Genomic DNA, 26,724 nt, shown 5'->3' on the forward strand with positions numbered 1-26,724 from the left:
TTCATGGTCTTGTCCTGCTTCAAAAGGAAAAACAGAGCTGATGATTTATGGGCATTGACAGCTGCAGGAACCAGGAGCTGGTTTTGCTCACTCCCTCCCCTTAATTAATTTTTAAGCATCTGGGTAGGTTGATTTCTCAGATCCTGATCATACGAAAGGCTGCATGTCCTCAATTTCTACAAAGAAAGAAAAGGAAGCTGCTCCATGCAAAGTACTGTCTGTCAGATTGCCATGGTTTCTCAGTGCTGGCTGAAGAGTGCCTACAGGAATTGGGTACCTGAACATCTCTGTGCCCAAGTAACTTGCAGGATGAAGCTGTAAAAGGTCCCACTCATAAGACATTTCTTATGTAGTCATTATTTTACTTTTCCTGACAACAAAAACTTTTAAATGAGAAAGCAGTACCTGAGGAACAGTGTAATCTACTGCAACAAAAAATTCTCTTTTTAACAACAGACTGAGGGAAATTGCCACAAATACCTTTTTCTAGAGGGAATGTAAATGTTTCTGTATTGCCATAGCACATAGTGATATATGCAAATAGCAGTATACAGCAACACACCAGTATGTTCTTTTCTTCTTCTAGGTTCTTTAAACAGGAGACAGATTGCTATCATTTTGGGCTGAAGTCTGGAGGTAAGCAATCAGAACACATTTAACACCCAATCTAAGAACAGGAAGCTGTTACAGACGTGGAAAATTTTGGATGCTGAACTTTCACCCTAGCCTTCTGGGAGATTTTTACTAATAAAGAACTGTACAAACATAGACAGAGTATATTGACACTGCATCACCTGCCCAGCAGAGCCATATGCTGCTGCTGCAGACACTGCCAATAAAGATCAAAGCTTTCCATGCATAAATGAGCTAAACCTGGGTGTTACATGTTTCATTCAATGCTGTAGACCTATATTGACCTCTACAGAGTGTAAAGTTGGGCCAGATGCACTCTGGAGCTCTCTTTCAATCGATTATTTTATGATTCTGTATGACACTTCATAAAACATAAGACAAATTTATTTTGTTGTGATTCATAGTCCAGGCAGCAGAAAGCCTGCTAGGAACAAGAATACTACCATCTAAAACAGCTCATCATCACTAGTTGCCAGGAAGAAATAGAAAGTAGCCAGCATGGTCTACAAAAGCCGTGGAACAAACAGGACATAAAAACATCTCTTTCTGCCAGTGACCCAAAGGGGCCTCACTAAAAAATGACTGTAGCTAAGAACCTGTATCTGGACACAAATGAACACATGATAATGGACTGCAAGATCAACTAAATCCTAAGCTGCCTTAGCTAACAGAGAGGTGGGTAATTCTCCAGACATCCCTTGCACATACTTGAATATACCACTTCTTACAGTCCAACACACCAGCAGTTTATGACATTTTCAATATATGGCAAAATAAGCACAACTCAACTCACACAGGTGCAAACTGGAAGTTCAGCCCATGCAAGCCAGAAACTGGCGAGATTACAGAGCTCTTCCAGACGATTACTGCCTATTTTCAGCTATGGATCAGGATCTCTCCTTTTGTCAGCTTGTTTTTACCACTCGGGTAACAACCATTGCCTTTTCAGTTACTGATCAGGCTCTCCACAGATCAGGGAGATTGGTCAGATCTCAAAGAATTTTTAAACAGCGTTCATTCAAATGTTAACTGGTGCGTGGTATCTCAGTTACCTGCTTATGTTCTTCATGTTGTTGGTGACGTTTGATATTTACAAAGGAGCATAACAATAGAATTCAAGAACTAATGTGACGATAAATATATTAAAAATCTTGAAAAACTTTTTGAATCCAAGAAAGATTGATAGAATAACCCCAAGATTATTCTATTTCCTAGGTACTTTTCATAAAGCAAACTTGACTATTCATTTGTCTTCCTTCTCAGTTCCCCCAGTAAACCAAGACAGCTATAGTTACCTACATTTTTACTTCTCCTCAATCCTATAGAGCCTAGGGGAGAAGGGTGAAGTTTTACAGTTGAAAGACTATTTCTTCACTCCAAGCATTCACAGAAACAATTTAAGATTTTGAAATTCAACTTTGATTTCACAAAACTTCTCCCTTTCATGACACTGCAACAGAATCTTAACTTTGATTCCACTCCTAGCAAGGTCAATCACAGTTTTACCATCGACATGGGGTAAGCCTACATTTCATACATTATCCCTCATACAAAATGCATCTCAGCTTGCCTTGCACAATGCAAAGAGCACTTTAATACAACCATATGTAAACAATTCTAGTGAAACACATGGGCAAAACCACAAAGAATGCATGGAAATCAGAGGTTTGTTCCACTGAAATTTGAATTGAGATGAAGAGTTGAACTGATCAAAAAGACCCAGAAAAAGCTATTGGACAACAGAGTTTGCAGCAGAGAAAATATTTGAACAATACCACAAAAGCACGCATGGGGCAGGCCCAACACTATTAGAGAAGGGAAGGAAACTGTGAGGGGAATGCAAACCTCAGAGCATAAATGAAAACCACTGTTGATAGCTGAACATTTTCTGAAACTGTCAGGGACAGCATGGAGTTCTAATATGTTTGGCCTACAAAGGAAAACAAGTAATGTCAGCTGATCTTCAGATCAGGTTGGAAGATCAAATTATGAATTCTGGAAAGAAAGAGTTAAACCCTGTACTGTTTGAATAAAACATATGTTAGCTCTCTTTGATCCTTAGGGTGAGGGAGGCTCTTTTCTTGTGAAAAGTGCTGGTCAACTTCACACAACATTATACAACAGAGAAACTGTGTATGGTGCTTGAGAAATTCAGGGTGGGAGCTCCTAATGGAGCGGGACAATAGGTGGATCAGAGCAGGAACTGTCCAGCTTGCGCAGAGAAAGCAGCACCCCAGGCACGCTTCAAACTGAGAACCAACACGACTAAAAACCAGAAACCTAGAAAGGGATTCAACAGCAGCACTAGAAGGTAAATACAGAAATAACTGCTCGGTGTCCAAGAGGTTAATTTTGTCCAGCACAAAGCACACACAGGGTCTGAAGCATACCCATGGTCTACGCCAAAGCAGGCTTAGGGTATTGCATTTAGATTTTGATTATATGACTTCGAGACACCATGTCTTTCAGCAACTAAATGAAATGGAAAATGCAAATAGGAGAGCCTAATGTTTTTGTTTAAATTCCAGGTTATTTTGGAATGTGAAAACTACTTGTTGCTTGGATCCATGACAATCATGTAGATGCTATTCATTCACTTTAATGATCTACACCAACATGGTAAGCCATATACCAAAGATTGGGTCTCAGGTCACTTGTAGTTGTGTCATGCAATAAGTTGGAGTGACTGGATGTGTAAGGCTTCATGTTTCTGTCTCAAAAAGAGTAATGTAAAAAGTATTAAACAACATAAGCAAGTAGGATGTGGCAACATTCCTTGATTTACGAACACTGTTTTACACACCAGGCGAGTATTAAGTTTCCCAAAATATTTCAGAAGGGATGTTGCTAAGCAAAGATGATGGTAAAAAGAGTATTTAATCAAGATGTCTGAGTAATTTGCAAGACTAACAGCCATGTTCCAAACCATCACCAAGCAGAAGAGGAAAAAGCTCTGAATACAATGAAAAGGGGATATATTTAACTCAAGTTTGTGTACAAATATAGAATGGTTTATGCCTGATCCTGTCTGACACAAAGAAAATGAACTATTGGTTCAACTGAAGCACATTCTTCTGTTAAATATCCAGCATTTATGACAGTTTTCAGCACTCATTCAAACATTACAGGCAAACTGTTTCACTAAATAATTGTTTTTCCTTTTCCTTAAAGACAAAACACATTCTGCTTTTGGATCAAAAGCCAGTCACACATATCAGACAAGTTCACAGTGAAATCAGTTATCACTTTACATGATATAATGAGTAAGCTTACAACTTACCACAGCTATGACTCCCATCAGCTTTCCTTTTCGGTATTTTCATTTTAAATTTCCAGGGAATTATAGAAGCACAGTTCCTAGAAGATTTAAAATAAACAAACAAACCCCAATTATAAATTAAAAGAAAACCCTATAGTTAACTTTCTACTTCAAAATTTGTTAAACAGACAAAAGCAACTCACAGGAGATAAGAATGCACTGTAAGGTTTAGTTAAGCAGGCTACATCTTTTGCATTTCTTAAATAAAATCTGTATCCTTTCAACATGGGGCAAGAGGCCATGGATTTTATTTTTCATTTTACTTTCATTGTATGCATAAATCTTTAGGTCATGGCTTACACAAAACAAATAAGGACATCAAGACAGAATTACACTGTAAATCAGATTAATTAGAGATTGGAACAAAAATTAAATGGAAGAATCTACTTGGTAATTAATAATAACAGCTATATCAAATAATAGAATTAAGGTAAAAAGACACAAGATGATCCCAGTAAAAGGTTGCATAAAAATAGGAACACACAATGACTCATTCTTCATAAGCTTTATTATTTACTCCACATAAAGTACTGATAGCACCTTTAACAGATGCACAGAAATATTCTCAACCCTTTGCAACAGTATAATAAGATTGAATAGAGCTATAAGCCTATGAAGTGCTGCACAAATATTGAGCTCTGAGAAGGCTATGAAACAGTAGCATACAAGACAAGTTAAGTGACTTGCTATAGGGCAACAGAGCAATGCAATGAATCAAGGGTTCCCAGGTTCTCCTTAGCAAGAGTCACATCAGATACCTCAGCCAATTCAATTTGCATTTAGTTTTCAGTCATATTTCAAGCTTTTAATAGAAAATCTTCTAACAATCACCTATGGGTCAGACACTATGCATTGTTGTCTTCTTGACTTTGTAGGCCAACAGCAAGCATAAAACTACCTATGCAGCCAAGGGTGATTTCAAACCTGAAAATGAGCAGTGAAATTTTATGAGAACTTTTCAGAGTTTACCCATAAATTCTGAAAAGTATTATCGCAAGGAATATGTATGCAAAGACTGTAGCAAAAACAGCAGCAACAGCGATGACCATGAAATTGCCTTGTACTGTCCCTCCCCAGTCCCATTACCTATGGATGCAGAATTCAGGAATGAACTGCCTTGGCTTAGATCCTAGGAGAGTTCTGCTGAAAGGGATCTCAAGGCCAGTAAAAACCTCACTCTCTTACAAGAAAAGCCTTGCAGGTTTCAAGAATGGTGCAAGCACAGCTCTATCTGGATTTGTGTCTTGTAAGCTGCACTGAGATTTTTCAAGTTACTGCCACTCAAGCAGAGAGATGCTGAGAATGAAAGAAAGCACATGGCCCAAATTCTAAAATCCACAGCAAAATACAATGACCGTTTCACTGAAATGAGCTTGACTTGGTGATTAATATTCATTACAGGTTTGCACACACACACAGATGCACATGGGCATGTGCCCACATTCCACTCACTACAAGAAATACAGAAAATATTCATATTTTTAAAGGAGAAAAAACATCTGCATTGTTTCATCCTCATTCTATCATTATCTCATTAATTTATCTGTCTCTCTGTAAATTCTTAATAGAAAGCATTTTGCTGAATTTTCCATTTAGCCTGAAGCACACATATCTGAAAGAACAATAGCTTTACCAGCTAGAGGCACTTCTTAAGTTCCAAAATTTGTGAAAATCTGAAGGAGAAAGTTCTGACAAGCATACAGTAAAGTTTTAGCTGATACTATAAATATCCTGGCTCCCAAAGAAAAAAAGAAATCACATAATACTGCATATTTGAAAGTTTTCTAATTTTATTGTTGCTGTTTAAAGTATAAACACTTCACATGAGTCCTAATCCACTGTAGCAGGCGAGCTCATGCTCACTTTAAGCAGGTTAGCATTCCAGTTCAGCTCAAGGGGATGAGCATACTACTCAAGTGATTTGTCTGATCATTGTCTAAATTAAAAATTCACAATGGCATGAAGAAGAGGTTGTTATATTTCCACATTGTTTGCAGTAGACAGCCTAACCCTCAGAGTATCCTTGTGTGGGCACATGAAGAAACCACTTGCAAAGTGTTGTTTTACTATTGCAGGATCAAGACCTTTAAACAAAACCTTTCAAGCATTCAATGGAGTACAATCTGAAAGGTAGGATTATTTTTTTTTCATTCTCCTTGTGTAGGTTTAAAATTTACTGGCCATTCAGTATTGTAACTTCAGCACTCCACAACAGAGAACATCACTGGATTATTTTTCTCTCTGTGGTACTCCACCATATTTTCTAATGGTGAAGCTTTGCTGCTACAAAGCGACACAAGTCTGGTGACAGAACAGGTTCTGAACTGTGTTTCTTTCCGACCCCTGATATTTCTGATGTAACAAATAAAAGCTTCCTAGTTTGGGCTCTGAAGTTTAGAAAAAGATACTGTGAAGAAAAAAATAAAGAAATACAGAGTTAACTCATTCTAAGTCAGTTAACACAGGTGAAAAATGGCAGGAAAAAAAATATAGAAATGCAGGCAAATGGTACAGGAAGAATAAACTAAGACAAGGGGGGGAAAGAAGGGGGATTTGGGGTAGGAGAACAAACTGGAAAACACAAGGATTGATTTTTGGCTGGAGAGGAAGAGCACGCTGATTTCTAACAGTTCCCTTACAAAGGGCTGCAGGTTATTCCATCAAATGGTCAGACGCAATATCCTGACAATTTTAAGCAAGGTCCTTGATCCATGTGTTTGTATTTTTTTTACAGAAGAGAATCATTGACTCATACTAACTGCTTACGGCTTTATCCAATTTTCTTTGTATTAAAAGAGGCTGATGTTCTGAGCAGTACACCACCTCAATACCTGCCACTAGCAATATTCTGGATGATATAAACAAATCTGAATATTTCAAATGCTTCTGAGCAAGATGATTTTGGGGGACACAAAGCTACAATTGAATACCACAGCTAAGATCACATATCCTTCCTGACCTTAATGCTGCCTAAAGGCATATATGCAAAAAACTCCAATACCTATTTGAAGCTATCTCCACAGACATCCAAGCCTACTTTCAGAATATTGCTCCCTTAAATAAAAATATATGGCATACTTAAAGGATAAAGGCTGCTAAACTCCAGTGTCTCTTCATGCCCACTTCCAAAAACTCAACAGGGGGGAAGAAAACCCACAAAACCAAAGAAGCACTGACCCTATCCACAAAACTGATGTGCAGCAAAAAAGAAGTTTTCAATACACTAAAATGCCAAAGTTACATGGGCTAACATGTACCATTTAGTGCACTTACACTTAGTTGTTGTTTTTCTAGGTTTTATTATTTTCTTAATTTAATTTACAAGAATTTTATGACATCTAAAACATATGAGGTCTCCATCTTCTTTCCTTTCCTGTCTTCCTCTGTTCACAAAGTGTTTCCCAGATCACCTAATAATTCAAAATCTTTCAACAGCATTTCTTAAAGGTTTTGCTATCTATAGCCCCCAGATTGCTGCAGAAGGCAAATAAATTGTTTCTGGGTTTTCACTGCTGCACAGAACTCACAGGCAAATACAAGATGCAACAGCTTCCAGCAGATGAAGGGTCACCAAAGAGCTGGAGTTCATAGTGTTGTACAGTGTGCTGCTATGCCACAAGCTAGTGGCAGCTATGTGACAGTGTAGATGGCATAATCACGTAACGTAACTGGGAACCAGTCTGGCTTGCCAAGTTTTTCTCACACACTAAATCCTGTGGCAGTAGGCTGTAGCCTTCACGCCTGCTGTCTGATACTTTCCATTTTCCTAATGTCTCCAGTAGAATTTCTCATTGATATCAGCATCCATAAAACTGATACAATAACAGTTCAATTATTCCAGGAGGCTACAAAAATAGCCTTTATATATATTCATATTTTATATATATAATTATATATTCAGTTGAGAAACAATCCACATCTAGAAAATACTTCTGTATTTAAGCAGGCTTACAGTCTTCAACTGATTCTGCAAATAGAAGTCTAAGGAAAAGTAACTTCGGAGCCAGAAGACAGAAAACAAGCAGCTCCACAGCCAGTTGTGCTGACATACACAATTCAAGTCAAAGGATCTGTTTGCTTTCCTGACAGTACTGCAGAGAAAAATCAAACTATGCAGTTTCTGGCTCATTCAGCCCCAGAGTAATAAACATTCCGAAAGGCAGATTCTGCTCTTATTTGCATTCTCCCAGTCCCCTCTGGTGATGGTGCAGGAAACTAAGGCCAGATCATAGCTAGGAGAGAATCTGCTTTGTATTCACCCCGCCATGTGGATCCCACATTGCTACAGGATCTTAGGCACCACCATACCAGTCCAAACCAGTGACCTGAGTGACCAACAATATCCCAACTTTCAACTCAGTACCAGAGTTTAGTGCTACTTCACGTTTAAGTCACACATAGGCATTGAGATCCCCCAGCTATGCCTCATTAGACACTTTGATTCATCAGTTTGCTCAGCAGCGTCTCACACACAACCAAAAAGGGGCATGGCCAAAAGTAAATCTGTCAAGGGCTGGATGCAACTTCAGACACTGACATATTGTTGTTTTCTTCAAATGTACCTTTCTGACCTCAGCATCTGCCCTTCTTCAAATTCAGCTAAAATGTCAATCTCATCTTTCACGAGGGACAGCAACTATTGCTATCTTTAACAGATGTCTTCGACCTCTCAGCAACTGTTGAATTTTCTCAGTCCTCGAAATTTACTACAGCCTTTAATATATGAATAGATCAAGCAGCATGCTTAAGTCCTCTCTCTCTACTCTGAGACCTAAATTTACTGAGTCACGTGAAGTTAAGTCCTTTGTTACCTCATCTTTCATCCAAAGGTTAAAATCGCACTTGTTCAACTAGCCATGTAGACAGAACTAGAAGCATCCGTAAGAAATCTATCACAAGACCTTTAGTTTTTCCTCATTTCCTTAATATTTTAAAGATAGATCTGAGACACCTACAGGGGGAAACCAAAAAAAAAAAAAAAAAAATCACCAGATTTTTGAGTTGTATGTAGTTTTTATGCCAGGATAAATGATTCAACCATTAGGAAAAAAAATCCATTCAAAAAAGTGTAAAGAACAACAACATGCATACAAAAACCTCAGTGTTTCCAGTGAAATAGACAACTAGTGAGAAATCAGTCAATGAAGGGACTCATGAAGATTTTTTTTAAAGTAAACCAACATGTCTCCACTGTTTTCAGTGTATGATTGTTTCTCAAGTAGGCAGACAGAATATGGATGCACCCAGTGTAAAAGGCTCATGGTCTTCAGGATGTTCAGACCGGGTCACTGAACAGGATTGAATTTACAGAATATCACTGAAGCAGGACAGAGCAGTTCAAGCTTAGGTTTGATCCTCCAGCTAATATGACAGGCATTAGGTAACACCTCAAAGTACAGGTATTTCTAGTAAGAACCAGGAAGCAGCCTCTTGGGAAGATACAGAATAGGAACTATATGAGAAGACAGGGAACAGAGGAGTATTTTGGAGTATTCAAATATTTCAGAAATTATTAGGAGCAAACAACAACTTTTAGCAGCTCCACTAAAATGATGTGAACATGGAACAGAATTTCCAAATTAAAGCTTTTATTTTTACTGCAACATCTTTATAAGGTACCTCATATTCTAAAATAAACATAAAAAGCTGGAACTTGGACAGTTATGGCATACATCAATTGTCATGCACTTTCCTTTCAGCAACTTCATGCAACCAAGTCAAACAAGTTCTCTGTATGATGTCTTTCTACTATTCCCTTGAGAAGTCCCTGAGGCATAAGAGCAATGACCCTTTGAAATCCATAACCAGGACTTCAGTAGTTGTGTTTTGAAAGCTGGGGAGCAAATAATAAGACAATTTTATTAACAGGAAGAGAAAACTGCTTGGACTACCAGGGACCTATTCCCTGGTTAAAATCTTTTTATTTATTATACATATACGTGTGTGACACCTAAGGAGAGGTACATTTATAAATACCTAAGAAGAGGTACATGTTAGATTGTAAGGTTGTATTTCTATATACCCGCCATGCCATTTCTTTATCAGAAAGATTATGGCATAAAAATGACAAGCCACTTCCTCTAGCTGAATCTGAGTTGTCCTGCAAAATTGGACAAATGAGGCATATGAGTCACGTTCTTCTCTTGAAGATTCACTGCATCACACACATGAAGTCTCCACTGTCCTCAAGGAGGAAAGTCACAGATCAGCTGCCAATGCTCAGTTTCTACCTGTACCACTGCTATGCCAGTGGGACACAGATTCTCTGTGTTGTAACGCCTAGCTAGCAGAAAAATTATGGACAAGCATATGTCCATACGGACAACCTGTCCTCAGACCCTATTCAAGCTTCTATTTCACTAAGCCCAGGCCAATCTATGGTATATCACACAGATGTATATCATCCAGCAGGATAGAGCCTTATGAGTCAGGAAAATAGGGCATTTTAAAGGATTTCTTATTCCAACTCCATTATTAATTGTGTTCACTCTAATACTTTTAGTGTCCTGGTCACACTTTGGTGAATTTTAAGTGCCCAAGCCCTAAACTGAAATCCACAGCACTTTCTGGAAGTGCAGAGGCACTGCATTTCCACCCAGATGTCCAGCTGACTAAAGCTAGTTTGATGGACATACCAGAGCTCCTACCATCTTGACAGGTATCAGCAAAATATCACCTGTCAAGCTCCTCTGGGAATTGTAAAATAAGCAGACTACTTGTATGAGGAATCAGGAAAGGCTGTCCAGCCAAAGACATGATAGGACAGGGAGTCCAAGTTAAGAGCAAGGATTTATAATCAAATATCCACATGCATCTATGCCAGGAGGGACAAGGCACTTCAGCTGGATACCCAGCCAAGTCTGCTGAGAGCTTATGAACCCATTGCCCTAAGGTGTGACTATACCAGATTTCCTGTGCCCTGAAACCACATGGTGTTGATGAGGCTCCAAAGCCTGGCAGGTGCATTAAGGCCACATCTCACACAAACTAAGAGCACAATGTTCAACCTAAAACACAGCAGCCACAGCAACTCCCAGCCAAAACCACAGAGGCAGCAGTGATTGTTTTACATAGTATTCAAAGCGTTAGAGAATTCCTTCATAAATTAGGAGCCCTGGTTCAGTTTGACCCTCAGCCTCAAGTCTCACAGCTATCAAAGTCACATCCTTGATGGCATGCTTTGAAGAAGGCTGCTGAAGCCTGCCACTGGGAAGGGAGCTGTTCCAGGCATAGCGTAAGCAAAGGATCCTGTGAACTGTAGCCCTGTGGCAGCACTATCTCAGCCCCTGATTCTTCAGCCCTTTCTATATTAAGTGTTTTAAGATGACATCGGATATAACCAAGGTTTTTCAGACCAAGGGTTGGAACCCAAGAATCCATTCTCCAAAGTACAAAGTCACACAAGACTGCAAAGACACACTTTAACCTCCCAAGAGGGATGATATTTCAGATACAGTCCCTCTGTGTTATATAAAAATTGGCTATAACTATTTTGAGGCTCCAGCTGTGTTCCCAAACACAGATCCCCACTTGGGCTTAGCCTAACACAATTACTGAATCAAATATAGTTTCTCTGCTGATTGCTTCTTTCACACGTACATGACCATCTGTTTATCATACCCATTTTTTGCCTTGTCACACATTTAGACCACGCATCCCTTGGGAAGGGGTGCATTTCTATGTTTGCCTCTGCACAATATGGTCCTAAACATGATTCGGGGTTTTAGGCCCCACTAGAGTACAAGCTATTATATTTTACAGGATTAACAATTTTAAAAGACAGGAAATATAAACTTCAGCAACTTAAACACCAGACAGTGATGCAAGTTTGGGAAGACCAGATGTAGGGAATAAGCTTGGCTAAAGAGGAAGTTAGTGTTTTTCTGCTACAAGCTATATTTGTTTTTCCTTTGTGCGAACAGGCTAATGATTGTGAGAGTTTTACCCTTTGCTCCACTCTTCCTTTTAATCATCAAAAATAAACCAAACATTTTGTATTGTAAATAATGGGGGTCGGGAAATGTGCTGTGACGTAGTGCTGTGAATGATGAGGAACTAGTCAGAGAGAATGCATTTCCTTTTAAGTATCTTATAAATATTTAAAATCAATGGCAAAGAGTGTAACAGGAAAAAAGGGAATGTTCAGATCACCTCCAAGTTGTAGCCCATGTGCCCTCTAAGGCACTCTATTACAGTAATAAGGGCATCACAAAAAGGTTCACATTCCCTGTGAGCTAGCCTTACTTTCTCAGAGGTGTTTTCAAAAAAGCCTACAGTTACCAGAGAGATTAGTCAGTGAATGAAATAGTACAAGAATGACTTTAAAATAAAAACATGTTGGCAGAGTGGAAATAGGAATCTATGATGAGAATAAAACATGGGACTTCATATACTGACTAATACTCTCAGGAAGCCACTAGAGGTAAGCAGAAGATCTGGCTTACCTTACTGGTTTGGAAAGAAGGACATTTTGAGGAGGAGCTAGCAGGACTTAACATAGCTATGCATATTATTCCATTTTTTGGAAGGTTAGCTTAGGCAATAAATAACAGTTACAACTCAAAATAAAACATCTTTTGTAAAACTGATAGCATCTACTTTTCATTATCTTCCCCTTCTACCAGCACACCTGCAAACAACAAGTGCAGGTGTGCTCAAGTTTCCCTGCCTTGGGACCTGCCCACCACTACACCTTAGTTTGGTGCAAAACAGCCACATGAAAAAGCAAGAAGGTGAAGGGGCAAGGTGGGAGCAGAAATACCATCAGGATACAATAAAAACATAGCTAGATGCCTGGGGGCATGGGGAGAGAGCAGCTGTAAAGAAGTCGAGCAGTTTCTCATGCTGCATTTGCATCAATTCAGATGCTCCCCATTCCAACTAAGGTGTTTACACGGGCATGTAACAACTGGCCAGTATTGTCATTGCCAACTATACTGGTATAGTTTCTTGGTAGTACAACTACACATATGTAAGATAATTAGCACGTATTTTTCTAAAATCAGCAGAATCGGGCTAAATCTGACTTCTTCTCCACTCTTTGAGTGAGAATACAAATGTAAGCAGCTATTTCCATTACTCCAAGCATCCTGACTGCCAGAGTTGCTTCTCATCAGACTGTAGCTGGACATCACACTGGCAGGATGCTTTTCCCCAGTGTTGAGAAATGGTACAACACACAACTACAATTAGAGGATATAACTGACTCCTGCACAGTAGACACACCTCTCAGCTAGCAGACTGCACTTTCTCTCGGATTCTGTTATGAATAATCCAAAGATATAATACACAGTTTGTACTATTTCATGTACATAGTAATTAGCATTGACTGCTAATGTTGTGATCCTGGGACAAAGACCATAGCAAGTGCAAATTTTTGTCAATTATTATTATTATTGCAAATTTCCTAGATAAATACTTAATACATGCATACATTTTCAGATGACATGCAGACAGATGTTAAAATCATGATAATATTACTCCCACTGGTTATTTGGTGAGTAGGCCGTAGTTTGGCAATTAGCTGATGCTGTCTTGAATGTTCATCAGGCAAGCACAATGTTTGTTATTTGGGTGTTTGATATTAAATCACTTTGCTCTGTAATCTCCTAAGTAGTATGGGATACAGCTAATTAGAAACAATTCTGTTTGGTTTGCTTTTCCCCTTGCTACGACTGCTTGCATACCTTTGTCATGTAAGGATTCTGTTATCCTGTCATGTACTACCTTGATGAAGCAAAACCATGTTGTGATATCAGAACTACTTCCTCAGCAACAAAAGAACTACTCTATGTCAGAATACAAAGCATCAAAATTTATGGAGCCATAACTGAGCAAATCCTATAAAATCCCAGGTAACAAGCAACACATGCTTCTGATGCATGAGAACCTCTATCTTTTGATACCTGCCTTGGTTAAAGCCCCTTTTCTCACTTGAAAAAGCTACAAGTCTAAATCAGTTTCACAGCTTCATTGGGAAGAAGCATAAATTACTCCTGTAAGACCCTACACACAAAAACCCCAAACTTCATGCCTTGAATAGCATACAGAATACATCAAACACTTTCTCACTGAAACAGCCAGTCATGTCTGTACACAGTGCCAGTGTGTAATATCACCCAGAAGTTTGACACTTCAATCACAAAAACACTTGAAGAATCAGTCCACTCACACAATGTACAATCCATGGGATTGATTCAGCTTGGCCAGGGAGAAAAAGGGAATCATCTTCAAAAAAATGCATAAGTGTTCTTCTCAACAACTGAAGATAGTGTAAAGATTATTTGCATTCATGCAATGATAACATTTATCTGTGAAAAACAGGGGATCTGATTTGAAAAGGAACAAGCAGAGGGTGGCAACAGGAGTCAAACATCCAAAGCTGACTGCTGTAAGTTACCACTGTAGTTAGGCTGTGGCTGAAGAAGTTTTATATGAGTCTTTCATGGGTCCCTCGGTGTCAGCTTCTCTTATCTTCACAGTTAGCTGTACTAGAGATGCATGCAAACCATTCGGTGGGCAAATAAGGCCTCAATGAAGAATAAAAGTGGCTGGCAGACCTGTGCAGCTCTCCAGCTTTGTTTGTAAAATAAATGAAAAGATGACAGGCAACAATAACCTTGGTAATAACCTTGTGCTGGCAGGATAGCCTAAGGCTCTTTCTGGCAGACACTCTGACACTCCTTATTCCCAAATATACAGCCTGCCTCCCTCAAAACAGGAGGGTAAACAAAGCTGCACCAGGAAAAGCACTTGCACAGTTCCCTTTTCATGCAGAGCAATGCAGACAGCAGGGACTGCATGGTGACTCAAAGTCAGTCCACAGGTCATACTCCACGAGCAGGACAGCACGCACAGGCAGGTATCTCACTAGGGCTGGACTGCATGATGGCTGAAGCACGGAAATGACACTTCAGTCCTGCACTTTGAGAAAGTGTGAACAAAGAGACTGAAGTTAATTTAGCTACAGAAAAACAGACAGACAAAAAGAGGCCATGAGGTGGGCCCTGCTTCCTATAAGGGAGCATATTATGGTATTTCCTCAGGTTAATTCATTTATTTTAGATCATATATGACAATTCAGTTGTTCCCTGAAGCACTGTTAAAATAAATTTCCAGACTAAGGTTCAGTCAAGAAGAATGAAAGTAGATAGATTTCAGTCCAGCTTTCAGTATTGGTCTCAATGCAGAATTAAGCACATATTTGTTATCAAATTGTTGCCTCTGTAACAACTACACTAAGATGAGAATTGCCAAAGATTCTCAAGACTCGATAAAAAATATCAGGCATTCTATGCCATTTTAATTTTCAAATTTTTTTTGGTTCTCACCAATAAGCTAAATGTGCTAAATGTGACCGTTCCAGCCAAACTAGGCTATAACTTTCAGGTACAGGAATAGAACTGCTCTGGAGTTTTGTAGGAAAGTAATTTGTTCTCAGAAGACACTTATCGGTCAGCTCCCCAGGTTTTATCGATGGTGTTAATTTCCACAGGGCATTACAGAATCAAAGAATCATAGAATAGTTTGGGCTGAAAGGGACATTTAAAGATCATCTAGTCCAACCCCCTTGCAATAAGCAGGGACATCTTCAACTAGATCAGGTTGCTCAGATGGTTCTGGGGCAAGGATGAATGGTTCCCCACTACCACCCTTTGGAAGTCCTCTGGCCTCAGAACAGTGACTGAGGTCAGGAAAATGCCCACAGGATTTGAAGCATTCTCTGTATTTTAAGCAAAGTGAGACAGTTCTTACAGATGATATTCATCCAATAGTAGTGATTAGCCGGCACAGTACATGGCTAATGAATTTATGTCCCTGCTCTTTCTTCCTTTACAACTTTTTCCCTGTTATCCTCTCTATCCCTCTACCACAGTGATTTTTTTCTACTGTATGTTTACTAGTTTTTAAAATTCTAAATGTAGTTCTTCTCAGCTCTACCATCTGTCCCACAATCTTCCAGTGCCTCTTTCCCAGATCAATTGTTCCTGTCTCCACCCCTCAGTAACACATTGCACTTCCCTCCTCCAACCTAGATACACTTGACCCTTTCTCAGACCTTGGCACATGCTGAGGACAGCCTCTGAAATCTTCTGAGATGTGTGAATGCCTACTCAGCACAGAAGGCAAACCATACCTCCCATAGGAGAAGCTTGCCAAGTGCTAGAGCTCTCTAAGGTTATTCCTACCACTCTGTACGTATTTCTCTGCACTTTCTCTTCCCACATTTGCTTCTGTGAATAAGTCTCCTAGCTGGTTAGCATTTGGCATATATGAGACCTCGCTAGCAAAAAAAAACCCACTAACTAAATTGTATTTGTGTTAGTAGTGTGGCAGCCAGGCTTAATTTTGATGAGCAAGGGTTTCTGTCCATTGCAAAGAGACTGGTAGCTCAGGCCAGTACCCCGAGAACAGACAGGTTTCACTGAAGAGTGCAAAGCACAGATGACTGATGGGGAAGACACTGGCAGGTTCTAGTCTGAAAGGTGCCTCTACTGGAAAAAGTCATCAGAAAGAGGTGCCCCAGGCCCCTAAGAGATCAATCTTCAGGCTCAGCAGCCCAGATAATACAAATGTAGAAAAAAACTCCTTACTTTGTCATCTAGACTGGGAGAGGATAGAGGAGAGAGAAAAGCCAAACAGCAAAAGCTCATGAAGTACCAGGGTGTGGGGGAGGAAAAACCCAAAACTGGCTTAAAAATAGTGACCCAGATCAAAAGTCACCAAGCCAGTGTTTATCAATTTGAGACCTACTGGAAAAACTATTTTAATATGCTCTTGCTTCAGCTTTCTGCCTCTGCTCCTGAAGAGGTTTTAAAAAAATAAATTTAATTTTAAAAAAAAAAATCAAGACAGAAAACACACCATGAACAAAAAATAAGATTGGCCTTTTTCTGTTTCTATGTAAACTTCCAAGAATATCAGGAAAGGCTGACAAACCATTTTTATTTCTCAAAAATATTTCTCCTTCCCTTTTCATGCCATTATCTTCCATTTGCCTTTTGTTTATTCATAACACAGCTACAGTTTAAATAGACAATAGAAGCTATGTTGTTATATAATTTAAAATCAGATACGTTGTGTTTCTCAAATCTGATAAAGCAAAGTAGACTTCTCTTAAAGCACATTGTGGCTTGAAATGCAAGGTTACATTCTTGTTATCCTCAGCAAGGTTTCACAGTAAGTCCCACTTCATTCTCTTAGCAGATGCCACCATAAAATTATTTAACAGCCTCCCCTTTTTCAGTATTTGTTGTACTGATAGGATTGGTGTTCTGCTCTCCTCAAATTAAGTCTAATTACCACCTCCTCAATAGACATAGAAGGATTTTTTCCAACTGATTTTAAAATAGTTGTTCTTCTGTATAATATTCCTTTAAAGGAAGAATGACACTCTTTCAGAACATGCAGTTTTCCTGGTCTCTCTGTGAATACTCATTTAATACATTGCAAGGACACCTAGACTATCTTTTGTGCAAGGACATTATATCTTGACTATCTTTCACATGGTCAGCTACAGCTCTGCTGGCCTTGCTGGGGAAAACACACAGAGTTGGGCCTCTTCCATCTCTTAAACTGAAGAAAAGTATCATAACTTTAACTGAAGCAAGCACTGACACTGAATATGCAAACCAGAAGGCTATCCTACTCATGCTGCAAGAATCTGATTATTTCATAGAAATTAGTACAAGCTCAACTTCAGAGACACACTTTAGAAGATTCAGCAGCTACTCAAAGTTGGAAAGTTCAAAATTTAGCAGAATAAAAAAAATTTAATTCCTCCTTTATTCCTCTCACCTGAACTGCTTCATCTCCTTCCTGTAAATGCTCCAGGTGCTCCAGTATATGCCTTAAAAAAAAAAAATCTGTACTTAATATTGTAGTAGAGCTTTAATGCCAGTTGATGTGTCAGTGTTCAAGATTAAGTGACTACATAATAACCAGTGACACAAATTTGCAGGCCTTCAGGAATTTCATGATTGAGAAAGAATGACATCTAGGATTAATGGCACTTTGATTTGAAATTTGAGGCTCTAAATGTCAAGGCCAAGCATTTTCCTGCTGCTTTAGACAGGCAGCCTTTTTTGGGGGGGGGGGGGGGGGGGCGGTGCAGGCAGGTGGGACACACACACACGGAGTAGCCCCCAAAGGAGGGGGGATTCCACATCTTGTCATGTTCATCTGACATTATCTAATCAATTTAGCAGCACAGAATATCTAACACAATAAACGTTGTATAAAAAGGCAAAAAAACTTGAACATAAAAGGATGCAATGTTTCTAAACTCAGTATCAGATAACATATCATTATCCATTTCTTGAGCTCTCTAATCCTTTTTAGTTGCAAGTCTGTAGCATGTGCTTGATTCAAACTGCTCCAGACAGGAGCTTATTAATACTACTTATCCATTAATGGAACTAAAAACATCACACAATACACAAGTCTTTAGAGCAAGGTACCTAAACCAAGATAAGTAGATTAAAGCATGCCTTTTCATGCTATAAAAGCATTCCCCAGAATTATATTCCAAATTGACTTGAAAGATTATTATAAATATGGAAAAGGGCAAGGGAAAGAAACCAAACCAGTGTTCAGTGACATTGTAAAACTATATTCCTATTTCAGGGATGTGAAGTAATTTATAAGATAATACAACACAAAGTATTTTCTATATGTAATAGTTTATTCATGTCAGAGGTCAGATCCAGTTGTAACTAATCAGTGAAAAAGCTTAACATAGTAGCCCCAGAGATAATTCAAACCGTAACTGTAATTAAAAAAAACCAACCAGGAAGGTGCTTCCTATGAAAACAACAACAGTAATTTCCATTTGTGATTGCCTTCTATGACAATCACAGGTGTCTTTACAACAGAACAAAGGACAGCAATTAGCACTCCCCAGTGGTTAAAACCTATGAGCAAGATTTTGTGCTTTAAAAATCACAAGAAGTTATAAACAAAAGCACTGAGCAGAAAATTTGTCAGATAAAAGTTTAAACAGAAGCAGTCTGACCTGAAGTGCCCACACCCAGCTAGCCGCAGTATCTGTTCTCAGAACTGGTCTACATACAAACCAGGACTGGTTTCACCAAACCTATACATTTTAAAGCCAAGCCAAAGGCTGTGTGGGCATTTCAGTGGGCTCACGTGGCAACTGACAGCAGTTGAAGTTATCATGATTTAGCAGAGCTGAAATAATATTTGCATACTCTTAGCCCATGGCAAGTATGAGGGATGGTAAGAGTCTGTATAGAAAGAGGCTTAACATAAGCCAAGTTACATTGCCTTTCCCATGAAGATTGCACAGTGACTTACCTAACACATGGTAACCTGCCATCCACTGAGACTTGAAGGTTGAGTCCATCAACAGCTGGTTAACTTCATGCAGTTTTTGTTCATTCAGCTAAAACTAAAGATGTCAGTCAAACCGAAACAAGTGTCTGCATAGGGCTTAGCTCAACTGAATTATCTTCAAATCAGTCTTAACCTAAAGAACGGCTGTAGCTACTTCAGCTTATAACATGATCAAAGCAAACTGCATTAAGAATTCCTCTCTGGCTGGAAAAGATGGCTACTATATGGCTCAAAATAAGCCCCATATCTAGTCAAACCCATACAAATGCCTTTGTATTTTAGAGCAACTACACATGAGGGTCAGTACACATGACCACCTCACCAGTTATTGCATCCTCTTCAGATGAAAAACCCTGTATCAGAATTCCTGCTCTAACATTGTTGAGGGGTGTGGGGGTGACAACACAGCACGAGATCAGCAGAGATGTGGAAGGAAGAGCGCATTTAAGGAAGAGAGAAGCAGCACCAAGACAGAGGAAACAAAGCAGCTGGCTTACCAGCCAACCCAACATGCACAGAGCTACAGCAAGCTGGCTACTGCTCCAAAACAGTTCACATCCAAAGACAAAAAACAGAGGTTGGAGCACCTATACCCTAGCTAAAACCAGCTCCTGAATGACTGCAGGTCCTTAGAGGCTCCAGGAATGAGGGACTTGACATCAGGCATTTTGTGCAGTGCTAACACCAAAGAAAGTCAGATTTTAGAGGAAAAAAAAAGTGAGACAATAAGCCTATACAGCAGAGTTTTAATTGTAATTTCTTCTAGCATAATCACTGGTGTGCAGTTCAGGCCATGCCTGGTAAGAATAAATGAATACTACTTGCCTTTGGTGTTTTGTAAATAAATCACTCTAGAAAATACCCTGACCTTGCATCATCAATTTCTGTTTTATGGGAAGTGAGCTGTTGTCCTTAGGCAATGGCAGAAGTATGCGAGGTTGCAGAACATCTCAAGAGAAAAAGAAAGAGCCTGAATAACAATGGACAAAACATATTAGCAAACTGTCCTGACTTGATTAACTTGAAATAAGATAGCCCCAACCCATAAAGAATAATGTTTTTTTCTCAGGTTTTGGGATGTTCAGATCACAGAATCATAGAATGGTTCGGGCTGGAAGGAACCTTAAAGATCATCTAGTTCCCACCCCCCTGCCATGGGCAGGGACACCTTCCACTAGGCCAGGTTGCTCAAAGCCCCATCCAACCTGACCTTGAACACTTCCAGGGAGGGGGCATCTATAGCCTCTATGAGCAACTTGTTCCAGTGTCTCACTACCCTCACAGTAAACAATTTCTTCCTTATATCTAAACTAAATCTACCCTCTTTCAGTTTAAAACCATTACCCCTCGTCCTATCACTACACTCCCTGATAAAGAGTCCCTCCCCATCATTCCTGTAGGTCTCCTTTAAGTACTAGAGAGCTGCTATAAGGTCTCCCTGGAGCCTTCTCTTCTCTAGGCTGAACAACCCCAACTCTCTCACCTTGTCCTCATAAGGAAGGTGCTAGATCTGTGTCTTCACTTCAGGTTCACAACATAAAAGTTCTCAGAGGTCTAAATTAGCAAACCATTTAGCCCCAAAATAAAAGACTTTGGCATATGAACCATCTAACAGATATCTTTTAGCACCTCACTGGGTCAGGCAATGACACACATACAAAAAAAGCTTGCTGAATACAGAGATGTAGTGAAACGAAAACACTCTGCTAGTTCTAGTCAAACTGAAGAATTTGCCATAGTAAAATGCAGGTGCAACACACTGCAGATAATAAAGTGCCAATCCCAGCAATATGTCTGTGTCTAAGAGACAGTTCCACAGAAATGTCACCTCAGTGCCCAGTAGCTGTCACAGAGCTAACTGAGTGGGGACAGGAGTTATTAGGAAAGTATGAATCTGTGGTTCCCACACCTCCTCCAAGAAGGATGTTGAAATGGAAGAGACCCAGAGAACCACCACAAGAACAATCTATAGGCACAAAACAATGTCAGTATGGGTAACATTTAAAAACATGGGGATTCTTCAGACTGCATATCAGATCTGAAGGGGCAGTACAGGACCTGTACTATAGTGACAATAGGACACGATGCTACCATCTCTTCTAATACAAGAACTAGAAGGCATCAAATACTGCTGGCAAGAATCAGGTTCAAGTCAAACAAAGCAGGTGCTTCTTCACACAGGCAAGGCTGGGCTGTGAAACTCCCAAGCAAAGGATGCTGTAGATGCTAGCTCTTTACTGGAGTTCAGAAAACAACTGGACAAATTCATGGAAGACAAAAAAATCCACTACTCTGACTCAGGAGTCTCCAAGTTATAAAATTTGTTAAGAAAATATTCCAGGAGAACACCACTATCTGTTTAAGAACTTCACCAGATTTAAGATCTTCACCAGATTTTTCCTCAACTAAAGGCCACTGTCAGTGCAAGATAGCAACCTAGAATGTCCTTGAACTGTACTGCATTCATTCTTATGTAGGCATCTTTATTTTTATCTAATAAAACCCTTCTACACATGAGCGTAATTTTCAATGCAATTGCCCATACATTAATTTCATAATGCCTCACTCACTTCCCCTCTCCCTTGCCTTCCCCCTCTCTCTCTTTTCAGATTAAAGAAAATCCAGATGGGGTGCAGGTGCTGCAAAATGATAAAAAGGTACAACAGAACAAGAGTTGCTTAGACTGAATAAAAGAAATACATTAAAACATGTGTCTGTGCTCCCCTACACCTGCTGCTTAAATTAAGCCTATATACAAGGTTGGAGTTTTCGCAAAGTTTACAGTATCTTTAAAGTCATGCCAGAGCATAGGCATACTGATTTCCTGTGAATGTCCTTTTGATTTACTGTAACTGAGGTCCATTTGTATAATTCCTAACCCACAGAAAAATTGTGTGGCATTGAAGACTCATCTTTTTTGCATTGAGCTTTCCTCAATTCACTAGAATGAGGAGCACAGACTTTGTCAGATCCTCCCTCTCTCCTAAGCAGTGAAAATGAACTACAAATCCTTGCTTCCATCATAAATTTAAATGTAGTTAATTGTGGGAACAATTCCCACATAAAAAGTCTCCCTGGAGAAGACCACTAGCTAGTTTTAGAAACGCAACACTTCAGCCCCATTTGACAGTTACTCCTTCCCTTGGCCACATCTCTAGAAAAAGGTAAGGAAGTGGGAAAGAAAACTGGTGCTATGAGAGAAAAAAGGGAGATAAAGAATAGAGAGGGGGTCTGAAAGAAATGTCAAGGAAAATATGGAGCGAGAGGAAAAATTAAGTAAGAAAGGAAGAAGGAAGGGACAAAAATTTAAAAAGGACAAAAAGGTAAGACTTGAAAGGAAGAACACCAGGAAAAAAAAAGGAGATATTTTCGTAACTACATGAGGACATATTAATTAACAATCTATGTGATGACTACTCCTTGGCTAGTCAACCCCCCAGAGAAAATGAAAAATAAAGTTGGAATCATGCAACAACCAGCACAAGGTTCTCTGACATCCTCCTCATGCTCCTGGTAAATCTCACTACAGGGGTTAGTTAGGATCAATCCTGGGAGACAGCAGCCTACAGCACAGATGCAGCATTTCCATTCAGCTTAGCTCATTCTCAGGACCCCAAGTAAAGTTCAGTGACACCAGTTCCTCAAGATCTCCAGCTTAAAAATTAAGCTTAATTCTTTTTCTAATTATATTGATCAACAACATAATTAACATTTCCTCCACAACTTTTCCTTATTCTAGCTATATTTTTGATCCAGAAGAAGTACAATCACCTGGATGCATTCATGAAGTAAACAGCTATAAACATAATGAGCAAGGCAGCAATAAATCCAAAGAGAACAGTGAAATCCAAGAACACAAAAATGAACTCCAGAAGGATGAGCTAGACAGAACAGAAAATAAAAATGAGGTAAATAGCACAAAAGAAACTCTCTGGAACCACAGAGGCAAAGATTTTCAAGAGACTGGCCTTGTGAAGTGTGTTGCAAAGCTTGATGTTGCAGTCAACGGTGGCAACTCCTGCGCTGGAGTGCACTCCATGCTCAATCCCAACACTAACCCAGTAAAAGAAGCCAGTGAACAGGGAACCTCCAGCCAGTCAGAGGCTTCTTCAGCCAACAATAGACACTTTTACACCAAAACAAATAAGTCTGGACAAGAACTTGACCTAGAGGCAGGCAGGCAGAGGAAGGCAGCCTGCAATAAACCAAACAGTATTCAAGGCGAGAACTCCCAGTCTGCAGAAGACAGCATCTTTCTCAAAGGAAGTGCAATACTAGAGACACAAAACAATGCCTTAAAACTGCCAGCTATTGATTATCCCCAAAATGGCAACCAAACCAGGAACTATGTTGAAAAAGATAGCTTTTCAGTCAATTGTGCACATTCAGACCAGAATGCTGGACCTGCAGCAATACAAGACCAGGACCTTTGTGTAACCCCACCTTCGCCTATGAAGGAGAGCAGTATTGAACCTTTTAAAACTGACTCCGCGAGTTTGAGTGAGGGCATTACTGGTGGTATCACTGCTGTGGCTGTTACCAAAGTCGCACAGGCACCCACACACCCCAACCATAAAGACATCAATGGAGAAATTGAGGAGGAAGATGCAGAAGTTGCAGCGGCTCTGGCTGCACTGGAAGCTGCAACTGCAGGGGAAGATGTGGAAGATGATGATGACTACTAGATGAAGGTTTCTTTCTAATACACTGGGTAAGATCCAGATCTTATTTCTGGATCTATATGAACACATGTACCACACATGTGGACAGCTGTTAGGAACAGCATATATAAAAGGAGTTGGGACTAAACCTCTGTCCCTTCAGCTGTTTTATACAGCCTTTTAATTTCTACTGTCTGAGGTACAGAAGTGCTCCCTTGGCTAGTGGTAATACTAACACTCTTTTCTATGGGGCCAGCCAGGAGCGCAAAGCATCATTTCACCCACACAAGATACTCTGCTGCATACCCACCTCACCTGGACTCATGCAAACATTTCCCTTGGTTTTGACCCTCAGGAGGGTCTGAGCACACTGTATGTTCCAGGTTTAGAAAACTTCCATTATTTAAAATGGAACTATAGAAGCCATGGAGTTAGAAACCATAGATTTTCATCATGTTAGGACAAAAAAAAAAATAACACTGACTCAAAGTTCTATGATCTAATGAAGTATAAAATAGGGAAGGTAGCTTGGCTTGCACTTCACTGCAGTCATGGTTCCATTCCGGATTAAGCCTAAATCTGTGCATGTGCAACTGGTGTTAAGATAACCTCATTTTTCCCCCTTACACCTCCCCTGGCCTTTGTTTGATACCCCAAGTGACCTGCTTGAGTTCATTAAAACAGCAGAAGCCTAGCCAAATTCAAAAGAGTGTGTAACTTTCTGTTGGTTTAATGAGCTGAACTAGCTCACACAAGAATTGCACACACACTATCAGAGGTGCTGGTGAGGGATCAAAACTCAGCCCTACCAGTTTGGATAGATTAAAACTGTTGTAAAACTACAGCCTGAGACCTCTCAGCTCTGCTAAATTTTCCAGGCATACATCGCTTGCCTTAACAACACAGCTTGCAAACAGGTAGCGTCTCAAACATCCCCAGCAAGATGTGTTTTGTTTATATACAGTTAAGAGACAGTGTGGACCCCTCCCTGGCTCTGCTGCAGTCCTTAAACTTAACAGCAGGAAAGGGATCAAGCTTCCAAGTTGAATTAAGCATAAAACCTGAAAATAGCAGCTGCATTCATGGAGTGTTTACCCTTCCTCTGATTTTCAGGCTAGTATGTTAGCCTTTCTTGTGGGGGGTAAAAAAAAAAAAGGAGGTAAACCAACTTTGTGCTGCCAATTTATCAGAAGTTGGATCTTAATGGTTGAAATAGAAAGTGCGTGACATTTTATACCGAAATTGTGGTTTCTGAGTTTTTGTTATAAACTCTTAATAAATTTTTTTTATTCATATAAAAAAATCTGGTTGGTTTTGTGCTTATATAACAGTTACATAAAAGTAGTACTATAAGATATATCCCTCATCAGATACATGAAAAGCACAACTATGTATTTGCCAACAGTATATGCTGAATCCTAGTCTAACCATTAACATATGTAAGGATCAGAATATTAGGAGGTGATATTTAAGTAATGTGTAGATATTTAAATTATTTCTGTTTAAATGCAGATTCCCTCTTTTCTTCCAAATATTGCAAGACCAAATCAAGACTTCAATTTCTCAAAACATTAATGACACCCCTAGGAGCAATTAAAAAAAACTAAAGTCTCAGCTTCAAGAGAACTATATTCAGCTACAGATGAGTCACTACATTGTATCTGTAAAATAAAAAAGCTGTATATGTTTTTAAAGTATTGTAGTACTGTTGACTACCACTTTCCTACTTTAACAGGCCCTTCTAAGCATTTTTGTAAGTGCATACAAGTTTTATGTGCACATTTGTGTATCAAAGACTACTATAATACTGAATGACAGTGAAAGACTATTTGCACATTGCATATTACTAGTTATGGTTATGACAGGACATAACATGTCTGCTTTTATGCTGTGAGAGCCCTGAGGGCATCACCATGCCTGACTGCCCCTGCCCACCCCCCAGGGCTCCCCCTGCGCTGCCCTGGGCCCATGGCAGCCCCCCCGGGGACATCAGACCCTGCCCCAGCTCCCCACAGCCCTGCTCAGCCTGCCCATGGGCCCCACCAAGCCGGGCCTACCTGCAGGTTTACAGTCCGGCCCAGACTCAGCCTGGCCCCACAGGAGATGCCTGGGGCTGGGTTGGCCCTGGTGCCCCCCAGCCTGCCCCTCTCCCTGGCTGGGGTGGTGGGACAGGTTCTGGCTGTGAGGTCCAGCCCTGCTGTCCCCAGGAGAGCCTCCACCACTTCCCACATCCCAGCCCCAGGGAGCTGCCAGCCCCTGCTACACCAAGGTATGATTAAAGAACGAAATGTAACAAAGCTCCCAGGAAACTCAACTAATTTTTCACTATCCACTTGATTAGAATTTTCTAACCTGGACTCCAACCACAAATCACAGCAAGTTTTCATCTTCCTTCCCAAGAATTAAAATACACTAGAGGAGAGCCCCTAGTCAAACCTAACCGTTGCCCTGGGCACTCCAAACCTGGCATCTCTTCTACGGGCAGCTGCCTGCGATCGTGGACCGCCAGACTTCAATCCTCTGCAAGAGATCAGCTGAGCCAAGGCATCACATTTCTTGCAGCCCAAGTTTACGTTGTCTTAGATGTAAGGCAGACAAAAACCAGCGAAGAGCAAGTATACTCACTGCATCGGAAGTAACTGGTCAATGCTTCTCTTAACCAAAAAGAAGTCAGGTATATGCATACCTGAAACCTGCAGGATATGGAAAGCTTCCATAAAATAAACCTATGAGGTATCACCAACATTCAGACTTCTT

The 26,724-nt window shown here is 39.9% G+C and overlaps 1 protein-coding gene across 1 annotated transcript in view; it reads left to right on the top strand.

Moving 5' to 3' along the window:
- PGCKA1 (PDCD10 and GCKIII kinases associated 1) overlaps nt 1–25,490 on the top strand; it is a 45,269-nt gene extending 19,779 nt beyond the window's left edge. The window contains exons 2-6 of the mRNA XM_074865961.1: nt 587–636; nt 3,162–3,252; nt 6,028–6,082; nt 21,916–21,963; nt 23,046–25,490. Coding sequence (XP_074722062.1) covers nt 3,216–3,252; nt 6,028–6,082; nt 21,916–21,963; nt 23,046–23,991 — 1,086 coding nt within the window. The 5' untranslated portion in view covers nt 587–636; nt 3,162–3,215 and the 3' untranslated portion in view covers nt 23,992–25,490. The remainder of the gene's footprint in view (nt 1–586; nt 637–3,161; nt 3,253–6,027; nt 6,083–21,915; nt 21,964–23,045) is intronic.
- Nucleotides 25,491–26,724: the final 1,234 nt, after the last annotated feature.

The sequence above is a fragment of the Strix uralensis genome, chromosome 4 (genome assembly GCF_047716275.1).
Source record: "Strix uralensis isolate ZFMK-TIS-50842 chromosome 4, bStrUra1, whole genome shotgun sequence".
NCBI lineage: Eukaryota > Metazoa > Chordata > Aves > Strigiformes > Strigidae > Strix > Strix uralensis.